This window comes from Mytilus californianus, unplaced genomic scaffold (genome assembly GCF_021869535.1).
Source record: "Mytilus californianus isolate M0D057914Y unplaced genomic scaffold, xbMytCali1.0.p SCAF_35, whole genome shotgun sequence".
Taxonomy (NCBI): Eukaryota; Metazoa; Mollusca; class Bivalvia; order Mytilida; family Mytilidae; genus Mytilus; species Mytilus californianus.
Genome location: NW_026262685.1, coordinates 772,526 through 790,499, shown reverse-complemented (window position 1 = coordinate 790,499; position 17,974 = coordinate 772,526). Strand labels below are relative to the sequence as shown.

The 17,974-nt window shown below is 31.8% G+C and overlaps 1 protein-coding gene across 5 annotated transcripts in view; it reads right to left on the bottom strand.

Annotated features, from left to right (window-relative positions):
* LOC127736679 (H(+)/Cl(-) exchange transporter 4-like) overlaps nt 1–17,974 on the bottom strand; it is an 80,332-nt gene that overhangs the window by 21,632 nt on the left and 40,726 nt on the right. For all 5 annotated transcript variants that reach the window (XM_052247256.1, XM_052247254.1, XM_052247257.1 and 2 more), the window contains exons 10-12: nt 15,222–15,277; nt 13,571–13,639; nt 1,713–1,854 (exon numbers count right to left, since the gene is read on the bottom strand). In XM_052247256.1, coding sequence (XP_052103216.1) covers nt 1,713–1,854; nt 13,571–13,639; nt 15,222–15,277 — 267 coding nt within the window. The remainder of the gene's footprint in view (nt 1–1,712; nt 1,855–13,570; nt 13,640–15,221; nt 15,278–17,974) is intronic.

Here is a 17,974-nt window from a genome sequence, read left to right as displayed (position 1 = left end):
GTATGGTTTAGGGGTGGGGATCTCGACCATTTCCAAGTTCTCAAACAGGAGGGGGTGGAGTGACCCGAGGAACTCCCCATATATTTCATTTGATTTGTTATATTGTCCCATACATGAATATATATGGTTTAGGGGTGGGGATCTTGACTGTCTACAAGTTCTCAAACAGGAGGGGGTGGGGTGTCCCCAGGGACTCCCCCTATATTTCATTTGATTTGTTTTATTGTCCCATACATGAATGTATATGGTTTAGGGGTGGGGATCTCAACCATTTCCAAGTTCTCAAACAGGAGGGGTTGGGATGACCCCAGGGACTCCCCATATATTTCATTTGATTTGTTATATTGTCCCATACATGAATATGTATGGTTTAGGGGTGGGGATCTCGACCGTTTACAAGTTCTCAAACAGGAGGGGGTGTTGTGACCCCAGGGACTCCCCCTATATTTCATTTGATTTGTTTTATTGTCCCATACATGAATATATATGGTTTAGGGGTGGGGATCTCGACCATTTCCAAGTTCTCAAACAGGAGGGGGTGGGACGACACCGGGGACTCCCCCAAATTATTTTCATTTGATTTCTTTTATTGTCCCATACAAGTATACATATTGTTTAGGGGTGGGGATCGCGACGGTTTACAAGATAAAAGTACATTTTCAAATTGAAGGGGGTTGGGATGACCCCCAGGAACTCACCCTATATTTTGGTTGATTTTTTTTATTGTCCTGTTCTCATTACTGAAAACTTCATGTGTCTATCACTTACTGTTTTCGAGAAATAGTCATTTGAAAATTTAAAAAAATAAAATCCCATAGGGTTCTATAGTTAACCCCTCCCTTCTTCAGGCCCCTCCAAATACCCCTAAATAGACCCCAATGCACAAACAAAAGATTAATGGCTCCGCTAGACATGTTAGTCTATTATTTTATGAAACCCTAAGTAAATCTGACAAACGGTCAAAGTTGTCTTCTTAGACGGTTTGAGTAGATATGGTCCGACTTGTCTCGGGGACGAGTTGTCCACATTACTTAAAACATCCCATCAACGTCGATTTCCGCATCTGTTTCATGACCTCGTTTCATTCATAAAATAACAACAACCTTATTTGGCAAGATAAGTTAAAAATTACCGCCCACTTATATAACTTTTATTTCCTCTATCATAAAGATTTGTTGTACATGAACAATATTCCTGCGCATTTTGCCATTTGGGAAATATTAACGACTTGTAATTACCGATTTTCGGCGATGAAATATTTCATACAATTGTTCTTTGACATCGTAGCCAAAAGCACAGGGGATAATAAACTACGTACGGATTTCTATTGAGCACTACTTCCTATGTGCAACTTCAAAAGTTTTGGGTAGTCCGACGATCATTTAAGGTTTTTCTGGTCATATTTTTTGTATTCCAGAAATAAAAGTATTAAAAAAATGTCCAATTAGTTATAAATAACATAATAGCCAGCTAGATAATAACAATGGCACGTATTTCAGCATTTATTGGATAGAACACAAATCTAGGGTGCTCGCATAAGGCAGCTTAACTGCTTAAAAATTAATTGGTACTATTTAAGACCTTGTCCATAACATTGGTTTAAATCTTTGACATCAATTTCATTGAGATCTGGCAAGAATTGTACACTTGAGAGCAGGGGCTTTGCTCAGCGGAAAATAGTCTGATTTTTTCAAAATTCCATGAACACTTACCTTTATACCAAAGGTAAAAATAGTAATTAGACCTTTAAATAATAATCCAAGAAACAGCATCCACAGGGCTGTGTAAACTCCATCCCCTGCTACTGTACTGGATGTGTAAGAACTCAGAGAGGTCGAGTTTCTTGTGTAATCACTGAAAAAACATAAAGAAATCTATAATATGATCTTACAGATGTACTGGATGTATAAGAACTCAAAGAGGTAGAGTTTCTAGTGTAATCACTGAAAAAAAACAATAATGAAATCTATAATATGATCTTACAGATGTACTGGATGTGTAAGAACTCAAAGAGGTAGAGTTTCTTGTGTAATCACTGTAAAAACATAAAGAAATCTATAATATGATCTTACAGACGTACTGGATGTGTAAGAACTCAAAGAGGTAGAGTTTCTAATGTAATCACTGAAAAAAAACATAATGAAATCTATAATATGATCTTACAGATGTACTGGATGTGTAAGAACTCAAAGAGGTAGAGTTTCTTGTGTAATCACTGTAAAAACATAAAGAAATCTATAATATGATCTTACAGACGTACTGGATGTGTAAGAACTCAAAGAGGTAGAGTTTCTAATGTAATCACTGAAAAAAAACATAATGAAATCTATAATATGATCTTACAGATGTACTGGATGTGTAAGAACTCAAAGAGGTAGAGTTTCTAGTGTAATCACTGAAAAAAAACATAATGAAATCTATAATATGATCTTACAGATGTACTGGATGTGTAAGAACTCAAAGAGGTAGAGTTTCTAGTGTAATCACTGAAAAAAAACATAATGAAATCTATAATATGATCTTACAGATGTACATGATTATGTCCACCTCATTATCATGTACACCTCCAAAATGTGTACTTACAATAGGAAATTTTGCACACTAAAAATACTTTAAAACTATGTCCTTCTGATTTGATTTCTTAAAATGCCCAAGAATGGTCTGCAACATATGTTTACAGGTGTATACTAATTAATAAAGTCAGTATTATTTTAATCACTTGATTTAGATGTTTATGAATTAGGAAGATGTGGTATTACTGCCAATGAGAAACTTTACATACAGATCAAAGCACAAAGATATAGACAATAATAGGTCACTGAATGACTTTGAGAAAAACACACATCATCAAGTAAGATAAGAAGGCATCAGTATAAAAAAATGTAAATTAATCAAAAGAGAAAAGCAACCACTTGATTTTTCAAAAAAGAAAGAAAAAACATGGAACAACAAACCACAATCACTGGAATACAGGGTTTGTTCTCATGATACAGAAAAAAAAATATTAAAATAGTGAAAACTAAAAATTTAACAAGTTGTACACAAACATTGAAAACAGAAAATTATGATGATCTTAAATTAATACTATGATCTTAAATTAATACTAACGCTTACATTTTATGTTCACAATGGTTGAAAACATTATATAGGAACCTTAATATCAAGTCAGTACTACTTGACAATATGTGCCCTACATTTCTTTCAATTTCATATCAAATATATTACATAGTTCTACCTTTTAAAAATCCAGGTAAATTCTTAAAGTTTTATATTGTTGATAAACCCAGGTGTATGTTACTAAATATAGTGCAGGTAATTTCCCATTTTATGAGTTTTGTCAGCCATTACCCAATCATATATTCAAAGTGAAACAAAAAGGAAAGTAAGTAAATTAAAAAACATTATTAATCATTTTATAAAGTGATTTTTTTCTATACATTTTATGGCAATTTTGAAAATATTTATAAATATAAATGATATCAGTAGCTTCTGAATTAATGTTACAATCAAAAATCATTTGATAAGGATTAAATGGCTTAAATTCAAATATAAGGACAAAAATGAAATAATTTAAATGACTGTTGAAAAAATGTTTAATACAATTTAGGCTGTGGCAAGTCAAGATTTTCATCATGTATTTATAGAATGGATAAAGAAGATAAAAGAAGATACTTTGTTGTTGGATCCGTCTACTTAGAGGTTGTTACTCCATTGTTTCAACAAAAGTTAGAAGAAAAATATCAAGGCCTAAACTTCAGATGTCTAAAAGATTTCCTTGATAAAAAGGCTACCATCCACATCTTATTTCACCTACGCCACAGGAATGCATGGTGCTGTACAGATAAAGCAAACTGCACCAACCATGGCGCTCTTCCTCTTAATCATCATCAATGGAAACAACTGTACTCTGAAAATCCAGGGCCTGGTATACACAACTGTTTTTGTAAGTACACTGCTAAATCAATCAAACCAGTGGATCTTGATTTGAGTTTGTGTGGTCTAATACTGTATAACTGCTGCAACTTGGCACAACTTGATGGAGAAGCAGTCCATATACTCCGAAGGAATAAAAATGACTATCTGAGTCATAACACAACATGTGGTATAACCAAAGATGAGTACGACCCATTGATGGATGAGCTTAAGACCAATATCCTGCAACTAGACCAGACGAAAGAAGACGAACTGATAAGGATACAGAAAAGACCACTTGATGATTCACTGTGTAACAAATACATGACAACACTTCTAGATATTCACGAAATATTGGAAAAGGTATTGTATTATTTCAATGTAAACAAAAATAACAAAAGAATTATTATTCTACATTTCTATGTATGGGGAGGGTAGAGATATAGAAATAGTTTAACCCAGCATATGTATGTTCATATGCCTGCCACCTTTCAGGAAACATGCATATGGTTGGCTTATGCCCTATCATAAAATTGTTGTCTTTTGGGGAATTTGTGTTGACAGATCTTTGTTAGTCTCGGAGAAACGAGTAAGTTTTCTGCTTATCTAATAGAAAAACAATGGATATGGAGTATCCATCCATGACACAAAATCAGTTAATGCCCAACAACAAAAAACACACAAAAAGCAAAGGAACAGCACTTTTATTGCTGTTCTTCATCTCAAAGTCACAGTCCATTTATAGTTTGAAGTTAAAAAAATAAACAGACCTATTTTTGTGCAGTTTCTCTAATAAAGTGTTAGCAAAAATAGCCAAAATTAGAGGTTTTGATGTTTGAAGACATCATTTTGATTTCCACCTAATTTAGTCCTAGGTAACCTAGAGCACAGGCTTCAACAAACTAAATATTCAAATGAGATATATGTAAAATGTTATAACAAACATTATGGTTAAACATTTTTATTGTCAACACATGGGTTCTATGTATCAAGTAAAAAAAATCAATGGAAACTTACCTGTTATCTTGAATTTTCATTGTGACATTTGTGACGTCATAAAAAGAATGCTAACACTTAAACTTTCAACAAAAAGTTACATGTCCAACCTAGTTGTTGTTTTAACTATTATTCATTGTAATTTAATCGATAAAAGCTTATTCGAAATTCAAGCTAGAAATAGGGGCCATTTGAGGGCCTTATTGAACCTAATGCGGCTACTCCTTTGTCTGCAGTTTTTTATACTCTAGGTGATTTGTAGCTTAACATATTATAAAGACATCTTTTCTTTTGTTGAAGACATCTTATGTTGATGTCTTCAAATATTTTTGTGTCATTTGAATGCTGCCTCTTTACAGGGGCATTAGCTACGAGATATAAAAATAGGACACAGATGATGCCCCCGCTTGCATATAATGTTATAAAGGGACATAACTCAAGAATGGTAAAAGTGACTCTTACCAAATTCGTACTTGATATGAGTTTGTGGTAATATTTGGCATGGTGTATAAGATTCATTACATTTGAATTTGAATGAAGCAAACTTAAGTTAGAGAAGGGAAACGAAAAATTCAGCAATTTTTCGATTTGTAAATGGGGACAACTCTAGAACAGTTAAAGTGATGCCACCCAAATTCAAACTCAATCTGTGTTTTGCGGTAATAAGCATTGTGTATAAGTATCATAACATTTGGATGAGTCAAACTTAAGTTAGAGAACGAAAACCAATTTTGGGACGTACGGACGTACAGATGGACAAGAGTAGAACTTAATGCCCCCTCCGCTAAGGCGGGGGCATAAAAAATTTAGATATGATTATATATGTTCAATCATTAATGAAAGTAAAATAGTGAAACAATAAATTGCTTATAGCAGCCACTTTGGTTCAATTTTGCCAAAATAAGCTAAGAAACATTGCTGATGAATTATTCATTTGCAATAATTTGACCTCATTGAATCCGTATTCATGTGATCTTCCATTTAACCTCTTTGTTAGAGATGGGTTATGCATTAATAAGGCATATTCAGTTATTAAAAGGAAAGGAACATTGAAAGTGAAACAAGGGTAAACCATTTGATTAACTGATTCGATCCACAAAAACTCATTCTTATATAGGTAAAAACGATGATTAACAGATATTTTTAACATATAAAATAAAATCAAACAAACCTAGAAAAATCCAATTGCAAGAGTTCCCTATCTATCTATATGTATATTTATGTTTATATCAGGTTATATGGCTGTTGGCAGTCTTTAGAGGTCACCTCTATGGTTAATTAGTTGGCGTCTAGACAAAAATACATGCGAAATGCTGATACATATTATTGAACCCATGCATTGTAAATTGTTTATTGTTTGCTGTTTGTCAAAAAAAAAAAGACAGCCTTAGGGTGAATCTAAGGGCTTGCTATAATACATTTTGAATATTGGCTGAATTCTTGTATTCAATATATACATACATCACACTTTGCACTTGTGTCGATTTTTATATTCCAGTCATGTTTTTGTACCAATGTGTTCCAGAATTCTTAGGATATCATCCACAGTCAAAATTTCCTGACACAAAATCATTGTATCAATAAAAAAATCTACGGAAATTAGTGTCTTGACATACCACGATTTGTGTTCTTCGACACTGCCTATTACTCATAATCAGAGTATATTTCATGCCCTTCCTGTAATCTCTATTTTCGGACGATAATGTTGTCATTAAAGACCAGCAGAATATGTCTACTTAATTATGTTGAATAAATAACTTGAAGAAACATGAAAACCAAAATTTGCAACAGGAATTTTTTAATAAACAAAATTATCGGTGGTTACTTGTAACAGAAAAAAAAATCCACAAATCGTAATTTTTAAAAATTAAAAAAACTGAGCGGGTGGGGATGAAAATCTAACAATTAATTCTAATTGGCCTAAATTCAAGTGCTACTTATGGCCCTGTCGCCTTTCGTCTGGGCCATATATTTTCAACCTTGATGTCATTCCATCATTGTTTTCTAAAAGCCTTCACATGTTGAGCTAGTTTTCAGTATGTGTATCTCCTATGATGAGTTACAGTTCAAGTTTACATTTGGTGATTTTTGCTGAAATTACAATCTTAGTGAAAATAACAGTTATATAGACTTTTTTTACTACATGCCTTCACATATTTAGCTGATTTTTAGTATGTTAGCCTACTATGATGAGTTACACACAAGTTTATGTTTGTTTCCACTTCACTTATTTTTGCTGAAATTAGGGGCTTTTGACTTCCACTCTCAAAAATGGCTTCAAGCTTGTTTTGCAAGTGGGGCCATTTGTGTCATTCTGAAACATCTAGTTATTTTAGATGCCATATAGAAAACGTGGCTAACCAATGATTATTGATATCAGGAATCAATTAGAAATATCATATCATATCTACTGATCAAATTCATTGTATTACATTTGTACTAGCAAAATCAGATGTGGCAAAATTTGTGATTTTTTAACATAAACTAAGTTTTTACTACATCTTTGACATCATTTAGGAATTTAAATGAATATTATACCTATATATATAATAATTTTCATTGAAATCCTAACACAAAAAGATGTTTCTAAAAATTTCTGATTTTTGACAAAATATCAGTTTTTACTTTAAATTTAACACTAAGAATTATTCATATAAAATAGCTTAGCATCTTATTTATCAATTTTAATTGACATTCTTGCATTAAAAGATGTTTATTTTCAAAACAAAACAATTAACAAAAAGTAAGTTTTTACCACATTTAATTTTTAATTTTGGCAAACTGACTAGAAACTTCAAATAAACATGCAAATTCATCTAACAAGGATGCCGACACGAAAGGTCTATTAGATAGCAAATTTGACAGTGACGTCAACAACAAAAAGTTTTTATCATTGATAGTACATACAGTATATAATATACACTTTCACGATATAGCACAAATTAAGGAAATATAAATATAAGGGTAAAAAAAACAAGAGGCTCTCAAGAGCCTGAATCGCTCACCTGTAATTTTTTGCTTAAATCTTTCATCAATGATTATTTTTGCTTTTCAAAATATATCAATGAGTGGTTTAAAAATGCCATTTAAATGTTCTTTGTATCTACCATATTATCTTCAAAAGCAAAAAAATGCATTTTACCCCTATGTTCCATTTTAGCCATAGTGGCTATGTTTCTTGACGTACAAGGAAATAATATACAAAATTTATACTAGATCCTCTAACACTCATTCAGCCAAAGTTTGGCTGGAATTGATTCAGCAGTTTCAAAGGAGAAGATTTTTTAAGTATGAACAAATTTTGAAAAATTATCTTTATAGGGCACTAACTCCTTAAGGGGTCATTGACAATTTTGGTCATATAAACTTATTTGTAGATCTCACTTTGCCAAACATTTTTGCTGTTTACAGTTTATCTTTATCTATAATAATATTCAAGATAATAACCGAAAACTGTAAAATTTCCTTAAAATCATCAAATCAGGGGCAATTACCTAAAAATTTGTAAGGGTTCCCGCAGAACCCAGTGTCTCGCCTACTTTTGGTGTTAGTCGCAGGCTCAACAAAAATGGGGAAAAATTATTAAAAATTTTCCTCTAGATACTATCTTTTGATTGTAAGAAGCTTCTGTCAAAGTTTGGTAAAAATCCAGGATGGTTTATGAATCTAATAAATGTTTTAAAAACTTTAACCACAGAGTGAATGTAATGTTAACTGGAAGAAAAACTATGTCCATTTATAAGTAATATACTGAAAAACAGGAAATAAATTTATACAAAATTTCCTTCTAGATACTAGCTTTTGATCATAAACAAGCTTCTGTCCAAGTTTCGTACAAATCCAGGATAGTTTAAGAAAGTTATTAAAATTTTTAAAACTTTAACCACAGAGTGAATATTTGTGGACGCCGCCGACGCCGACGGAATGTAGGATCACTTTGTCTCCGCAGTCTCGACAAAAATCATATACCCGATTTGGCTGATAATTTCAGGGCAAGTAGAACTTGAACTAATGAATAATTTAACATTTTGTCTGATTTGCTCTAAATGGGACCCAATCAGAAAAGGTCATGTTTCAATATTTTAGCTATATTGAAATTTTTGGTGAAATGATAGCATATTTTTTGTTCAAATCATAGCAAAACAAAGAGTTTATCAAAATTGTTGAATATTTAACAAAAACTAAGTCAGAAAGACAGACAGACAGACAGAGTATTATTACAATCAGTGGGGTCCTAATAAATTATTTTATTGACTAAAAGACCACCTAAGCAATCATAAAAGTATGATCACTTTTATTTACTTAAATAACAAAAAAACATGACCTAATGGCTTATTCAGATTAATAACCTTTATGCTTAAATGAAGGTCCAGAATTCATGACTTAGAAACTGATGAGAATTAAATTATATAATTCATTAATATAAACATTTTTATTTCAGATTGACACCAAAATAGAATTAAGTACAAATCAAATACTTAATACTGTACAAATAAACCATGCTGGACTGACTGCTAAAATAGAAGTATGTTTAATTCACACATTTTACACATAAATAAAGAACACTTTGCTTTAAAAAATTAGTACAACGACATAAAGGGAGGGGGCATTCAAATATCATTAATTGAAAAAAGACAAACAATACCAACATAAAAAAGGAAAAACTTGAGCCATTTTTTATATATATTTGCATTTTTTAACAAAGCTATTCACTTTAAATTTTGTTTCGCTTGTATGTAATTCAATTGTATAATACAAATGAAACAATTTAATGTTAACGGGTGTATGATAACAAAGCAGATTTCAGTAATCTTGGCAAATTTGTTAAAAATAAATTACATAAACATGATAAATTTTCTATACCACCAGTGATCATGAATGAGCTATTTAATGAGTTAACAAAACTTGATATAAACAAAGCATCTGGTATGGATAATATAGGACCAAAAATCCTAAGATTAGGCGCCCCTGTTATTGCATCACCTCTCACATACATATTTAACCGAATGATAGATACTGGTATATATCCTTCTTTACTGAAGAATGCTAAGGTAACACCAGTTTTCAAGGATGGTGACAAGCTTTTAACAACAAATTACAGACCTATATCTGTTCTTCCAACTTTACCAAAATTAATAGAAAGGCATGTTTCTAATAACATGTACAAATACTTATCTAAACTTAACCTTTTACACCCTACACAATCTGGTTTCAGGCCGCAGCATTCTTGTCAAACTGCACTTATTAATATCATTGATAAATGGTTGCAAGAAATGAATGATGGTATTTTAAACCTAGCAATTTTATTAGATTTTAAAAAAGCTTTTGATTTGGTAGATCATGACATTCTTTGCTTAAAGCTTGAAATTTATGGATTTAGTGAGGCTACTATTAGTTTTTTCAAGTCATACCTGAATAACAGAAAACAGCAGGTAAACATTTGTAATGTTTACTCTGAACAACAACATGTAAAATTTGGTGTCCCCCAAGGTTCTATACTTGGTCCTCTATTGTTTGTGCTATTTATAAACGACCTTCCCTTATGCATTGAAAATTGTGAAACAGACCTATATGCTGATGACACCACTCTTCATAAATCAGGAAAAAACATAGAAAATATACATGATGATGTTCAAGAAGATTTATACAGGGTTGAAGAGTGGTGCAAAATGAATAACGTGTTCATTAATGCAAATAAAACAAAATGTTTGGTTACTGGAACAAAGCAGAAACTATCAATTCAGACTTATCAACCAAACTTAATAATAGATTCAAAAGTATTACAAAATTCTTCATGTGAAAAATTATTAGGTGTTAAAATTGACAGCACACTTAACTGGAGAAATCAAATTGACCAAGTTTGTGCTAATATATCATCCAGAATATACCTTCTTTCTAAAATAAAGAAATTTTTAGATATAAATGCAAGGAAAACATATTACAATGGATATATTCTGCCCCTGATTGACTACTGCTGTATTATTTGGGGTGAATGTAAAAATGAAGGGATAGCAAGAATTTTAAAACTCCAAAAAAGGGCAGCAAGATTAATTCTAGATGCAGATCCTTTATCCCCCTCAGCCCCCTTATTTAAAAAACTTGGGTGGATGACAGTTGACAATAGAATAAAATACCACAAATATTTACTTCTATATAAATGTATGCGTATGGAAGCACCAATGTACCTAGTTCAAAAGTTTAAACTGAAATCAGATAATAATCCTTACTCCCTGAGAGGCGTCACTCAAGGTAATCTGATAGTTCCTAAGCCAAAAGCTGAGCTATATAAGAAATCTTTTGTTTATTCTGGATCAGTGTTATGGAATGGACTACCACACAAAATGCGTAAAGCTCAAAAAACTTATACTTTTAAACAAAGTATCAAGAAGTAATTAACACAGTCCTGATAAGATTATATTTTCTACAATGTATTTGTATATTCTTTTATTTTTATTTGTATTTGATTTTTTGACTACATGTACATCTTGAACAGCCTTATATCTTATCATGTTAGTAATATTACATTGAACTAATTGACTGTAAATTAACTATGTGTATTAAAATATCTGTTTTTGATTGTATTGTAATTTGTATGTGAGGGCCTCAGGGTAGATTAGTTTATTGTAACTAACTGAGTTTACCCTCTTTAAATAAAGAATTTATTATTATTATTATTATTATTATGAAATTTCTAAAATTTTGAAAAACCTAAATTTTTATTGGTGCCAAAACAAAGGTTTCTTTTGCTCTGAAAGATGGCTATCAGCACAAAACAAATTAATAAATTGCATGGTGTATTAAATTTGTGTGGTCAAATAGCTTCACATGTCACTTAAATTGGTTGTTTTTACAACTATTCTACAACAATATAGTGTTGAGAAGGGTACTTCAGAATTGTAACGGACTTTTGTATTGAACACACCGTTACATTTTAACTCTACTTTTGAACACTGGAAAGCAGAAACTTAAAAAAATAAAGAAAAATCGACTAGAAGGGGACTATACAATAAACTGATTCAAGACCTACTTGATGTTTTTGATACAAAATGAATTAAACTTACACTTTGAAACCCACAGGAGGGGGCAGTTAGAAAGTTTAATTGCTCTTGTAATGTAATTTTACAGTATCCATAATTGTAAATAGACATAATATTCTATTATGCTCAATATGTATTTTCTTCTAAATTTTAAAATACAAATAAAATATCCCTGCTTATTTATTTGTATTCTCACTTTCTTCAAGGAATTCATGGAGAAGGTAGTATGCCAGAACTGTAGAGAAAATATGGATAAAAAAGGTATGTATCTCACATTTATGATCATTTGCATGTAAACAAGCTATTTGTTTTACAATGAACAATTAATTACATATCTCATATATTTTGAGTAAAACATGTATATAATAAAAAATAATTTTCTTTTTTAAATTTAAACAGAACCGTCTATTAAGTTTAGTGTTAAAACCAGATGATTTGTATTTCAGGAATAAAAGATCAACCAATACATCCCTACAAACTAGGACAGTCTATCTTTACACTACATCATCAGATAGACCTGACATCAGTAGTTGGTGATGACTGGGTAGGAGTAGTAACAGATATGGTGATGATTGATGATGGTAGACTGGTGATATGTTTACTTGGGCAGTGCAGACTACTGATCTGTAATACAGATGGATCACAGGTAGACAGTATAGATGTACAGGGTAAACCATGGTGTGTTACAGCAGTCAACAACTCTACAGTAGCTGTTGTACTGTGGGGTAGTAACTGTATACAGATGTATGACATAAACAATAAACTCAAACTTAAATCAATATCACTACCTAGAATGTGGTGGTACGGGAGTGTCATTACAACTATAAACAACAAGTTAGTTGTATGTGGTTACAACAGACTACTACTGATTATAGATCATCAGACAGGAAAGGTGGTACAGACAATACAGACTGACTGTGATCCTGACAGTTTACATGGTTCTGGTGACAGAATATTCTACTGTGATACCTACTACAACAACAACAACAAGCTGTATTGGTACAGTCATACTGATGACAGACATCACACCCAAACATTACCATCACCCCCCAGGAGGATGACTACACTACAAGATGACAGTCTGTATGTGGTGTGTAAGGATGGATCAGTACAACATGTGTCATCTGATGGTAAACAGTATATAACTGTTACAACAAAGGAACTAAAAAAACTGAAATGTATTTTTATGTCATATAATTCAAAGCAAAGAAAACTAGTCACAAGTGGAGATCAGAGGCTAATATTCAAAGTGTTCAATGAGAAATAATAGTCTTATGTTAACATATGTATGTGCTATAACAGTATACGAACTAAAAGAAGGAATAAGTGATGGAAGATGTGGATGGATGATAGAAAAAAATAAAAGTTATCTTCATAAAACACAGTATTAAGGTTATAGGGGAAAATTGATATATATTCTATGAGATTGTCAAAACGAGATGATTAAAAGTATGAATACTTCTCTTTACAAAGAATTTATATTTTGTTAAAGGAAACTGAAAAACTACTGACTGGAACTGAATAGGTTAACAAAACCATTATGTTCTAAAGTAAAAGATAATGTGAAAGGTTCATAAAAGAAAGTTATTACTTTTTTCTTAAAAACATGAACATTTATACATTACCATAGCATTGTTTTATCTTCAGCTCCACATCTACTAAACAACTGTCTGATCAATTCACTTGTGTTCATCCTGTAAATATATGCCATGGTTAGTTGATAAAATTTACAAGGGATGATTGCATTGTGCTGTATCATTTTGCTTAAGATATTTTTATAGCTGAGCAATTTTTTTTTTTAAAAACCTGCAGCCAACATATCTATCTTTCCAAATATTGATTAAATTAGTAAGGTGATTCTATAGACAGATATTTTCAACAACAATTTCATATGCTTTTGATCTTTAAATTACAATTTAATATTCAATTTCTATCTATGGTGTTAATTCATTTCATCCTGAATATGCATGAAATATTTGACATTGAACGACTGGCAAAAACACAAATCAGTCAATCTTGAAGTAGTGTAGCTATCAAGTGGTGTTGAACAAAGGTCAATCAATCAGTATATATTTATTAACAGACTCTTGTCTACCGTGTGTTATATATGTTTTGCTATTTTTGTAGAAGTGTATTACTAATGTGTCCCACTTGCATTTCCATCACAAACTTTTTAAAAAGAGTGATCAGTTAATATGTGGCTAAATTTAATTTTATAAAATTTGTAAAAAAAAAATCTTATACAATTCAAAGCTGCAAGTTGAAATTGTTAAATGATATCATATATATGTAACACTCAGAAACGTGTCCATCCATCCCAAAAAATGAGGTCCATGATAATGGACATATGACAGACAGAAAGTTTGTAACATTAGGTATCTGCACATACACAAGCTTAAGGTATGAAGCATTTTGGGCCTTTCGCCATCTCTGTAATTTTGCAAGTCTCCATTTTGGATTATCTTGTTTTAACTCAGTATCTTTTTTGATCTTCATAAATTGCACCAAAAATACATTGGTATTGACAACCTTGAATATCTTTTTCTTTTCTTTGGACTCCTGTGGAAACCGTATTCATGGATTGAATTTGCTATTGACATTACTGACGTCACTGAAAAATATCAGTGCCAAAAAGTTTGAGATGTTCTGGCTTCTTAATTGAATGTGTTTCATTCAACAACAATTAGACAAAATAAAGATTGGACATGTCTGAGCGAAATATTATAATGATATGTTTGAGCCAGATATGATTTAGTTTGAGCAAAATGGATTGGGGGATTAGACACATTAGGGGGGATGGATTCGTTTGAGAGTGTTACATATATTTGTGTTATTTTTTTCCAAAACAAAACAAAATCAGCTTTATAATTGAAAATGGTTTTTGTAAATGATAACAGTCTGTTTCATACTGTCAGTGAGGAATATTTTTTACCTTAATGAAGCTACAGAAATTATAAAGAAAACCCACAGAGATTGCAGGACACAAAGTAATTGTTTGATACTAATATTTTTTGTTTTAAATTATTTTTATATAATGTAAATTCAGAAATTATTGCAAGGTTTTTATTATTGCAAAAAATACAACTAGTTGAGTATCGCAATAACTAGAACTCGCATTCTGATATCTGATACATAAATCAATATGCAGATTTTCCTGAAATCGCAACAATTAGACTCGCATTTATGTCCATTTTTCAAAAATCACAATAATAAATGCACACAATAATTTCTGATTTTCAGTAAATAATTGTTTTATATTTACAATCTTCTCAATACCTTGTATATGTGTTTGGATAACTGAGAATGGCTGTTACTAAGGTAACTGCTAGAACCTACAATAAAAATAACAAACAATAATAGTACTTATCTGTATTAAAGTAATCCTTTCTGAAATTTGTATATATATATATAATATTTTTATTGTTAGAATAAATTTGAGACGAAGAATATATAATACTATGGTGCTAGCCCTGTACAACTGCAGGTTATACGATGGAGAACGTCTGTCATAAAGTTGTCACATATTTAGAGAGGAAGAGAGACATTCAATGTGTCATGAAATATTTAAGTATTTGGTCAATTAAAGGACATGGAGCATAAGGGCTTTATTTGGTCTAATTTGTCAATGAAAGGATTCTAAATTTAAGATTTCCACTTAGGAAAATTCAAACAAGAATATGTGTACTAAGTTTTAAGTTGATGTGACCACAACTTCATTGTAAACTAAAGTGTCGAAAAACTTCAACTTGAAAATGCATTGGATTCACAGTGTCACATTTTAAGGTTTTTTGGAATACAATTTAAAAAGTTCACATTATAAGGTAAATACATGTATGTATAATTTTCAAGTTGATGTGACTATGACTTCATGATAAAACATACCAACAATCTGTCAATACTTGTATTATGGCATTGCACAAGGTCATGTTTTTCTCTGACAGTTAATGACCTCTTTTCATTACATCTATTGTATCTTGGATTTGTACTGATTGATACTTTAGTCTAGATACATGATTTTTTTATACGACCGCAAAAAAATTTTGTGGTCGTATATTGGTATGACGTTGGCGTCGTCGTCGTTGGGCGTCGTCGTCGTTGGGCGTCGTCGGGCGTCGTCCGAAGACACATTGGTTTTCGCACTCTAACTTTAGTTTAAGTGAATGGATCTCTATGAAATTTTACCACAAGGTTCAATACCACAAAAGGAAGGTTGGGATTGATTTTTAGGGGTTATGGTACCAACAGTAAAGGAATTAGGGGCCAAAAAGGGGCCAAAAATAAGCATTTTTGTAACTTCCAGACATAACTTGTGTGTTAGTGTATGGATCTATCTGACATTGTACCACAAGGTTCAATATCACAAAAGGAATGCTGGGATTGATTTTGGGGGTAATGGCCTCAAAATTTTAGGAATTAGGGGCCAAAAAAGAGGCAAAAAACAAGCATTTTTATAGTTTCATGACAATAACTTGTGTGTAAGTGTATGGATCTTTCTGAAATTGTACTACAAGGTTCCATATCACAAAGGGAAAGCTGGAATTGAGTTTGGGGGTAATTGCCGAAACGTTTAGGAATTGGGGGCCAAAAAGGGGCCAAAAATAAGCATTTTTCTAGTTTCCAGACAATAACTTGTGTTCAAGTGTATGGATTTCTCTGAAATTGTACTGCAAGGTACCATACAACAAAGGGAAGGCTGGGATTGATGATGGGGGTAATTGCCTCAATATTTTAGGAATTAGGGGCCAAAAAGGGGCAAAAAACAACAAGCATTTTTCTAGTTTCAGGACAATAACTTGTGTGTAAGTGTATGGATCTTTCTGAAATTGTACTACAAGGTTCCATATCACAAAGGGAAAGCTGGATTTGAGTTTGGGGGTAATTGCCCTAAACGTTTAGGAATTTGGGGCCAAAAAGGGGCCAAAAAACACATTTTTCTAGTTTCCAGACAATAACTTGTGTTCAAGTGTATGGATCTCTCTGAAATTGTACTGCAAGGTACCATACCACAAAGGGAAGGCTGGGATTGAGTTTAGGGGTGATGAATCATAAGGGGGTTCAAAAAATTTGGGGGGGGGGGGATTTTTTTTTTTTTTCCTTTTTTTTCTTTTTTTCCTTTTTTTTTCTTTTAAAATTTTCCATTTTAAGTTGGTTATTTCTGATTTATATTTAAAAGCAAATAATAATGATATGGTAGGAGATACACACCAAACAGGATGTGTAAATTATTATATAATAAGTATTGTGCAATAGCAAGAAATTTTCAATTGCACAGTATTGCGCAATAGCAAGAAATCTTCAATTGCACAGTATTGCGCAATAGCAAGAAATATCCAATAGCAGAATATTGCGCAATAGCAAGAAATTGTCAATTGTACAGTATTGCGCAATAGCAAGAAATATTTAATTGCACAGTATTGTGCAAAAGAAGATACTTCGTATAAATTGCTTATTTCTTGACCAATTTCAATGGGGTTTTATTCTTGAATTCTTGGGGTTCTTTAATATGCTGAATCTAACCGTGTATTTAGTTTTTGGATTTTGGACCCCGTTTTTAAATTGGTCCACATTGAGGTCCAAAGGGTCCAAAATTAAACTTTGTTTGATTTCATCAAAAATTGAATTATTGGGGTTATTTGATATGACGAATCTAACCGTGTATTTAGATTCTTAATTTTTGGTTCCGTTTTCAAATTGGTCTACATTAAGGTCCAAAGGGTCCAAAATTAAACTTAGTTTGATTTTAACAAAAATTGAATTCTTAGGGTTGTTTGATATTCTGAATCTAAACATGTATTTAGATTTTTGATTATGGGCCCAGTTTTCAAGTTGGTCCAAATCGGGGTCCAAAATTAAACTTTGTTTGATTTCAACAAAAATTGAATATATGGGGTTCTTTGATATGCTGAATCTAACCATGTATTTAGATTTTTGATTTTTGGGCCCCGTTATCAACTTTGTCCACATTGAGGTCAAAAGGGTCCAAAATTAAACTTTGTTTGATTTCACCAAAAATTGAATTCTTGGGGTTC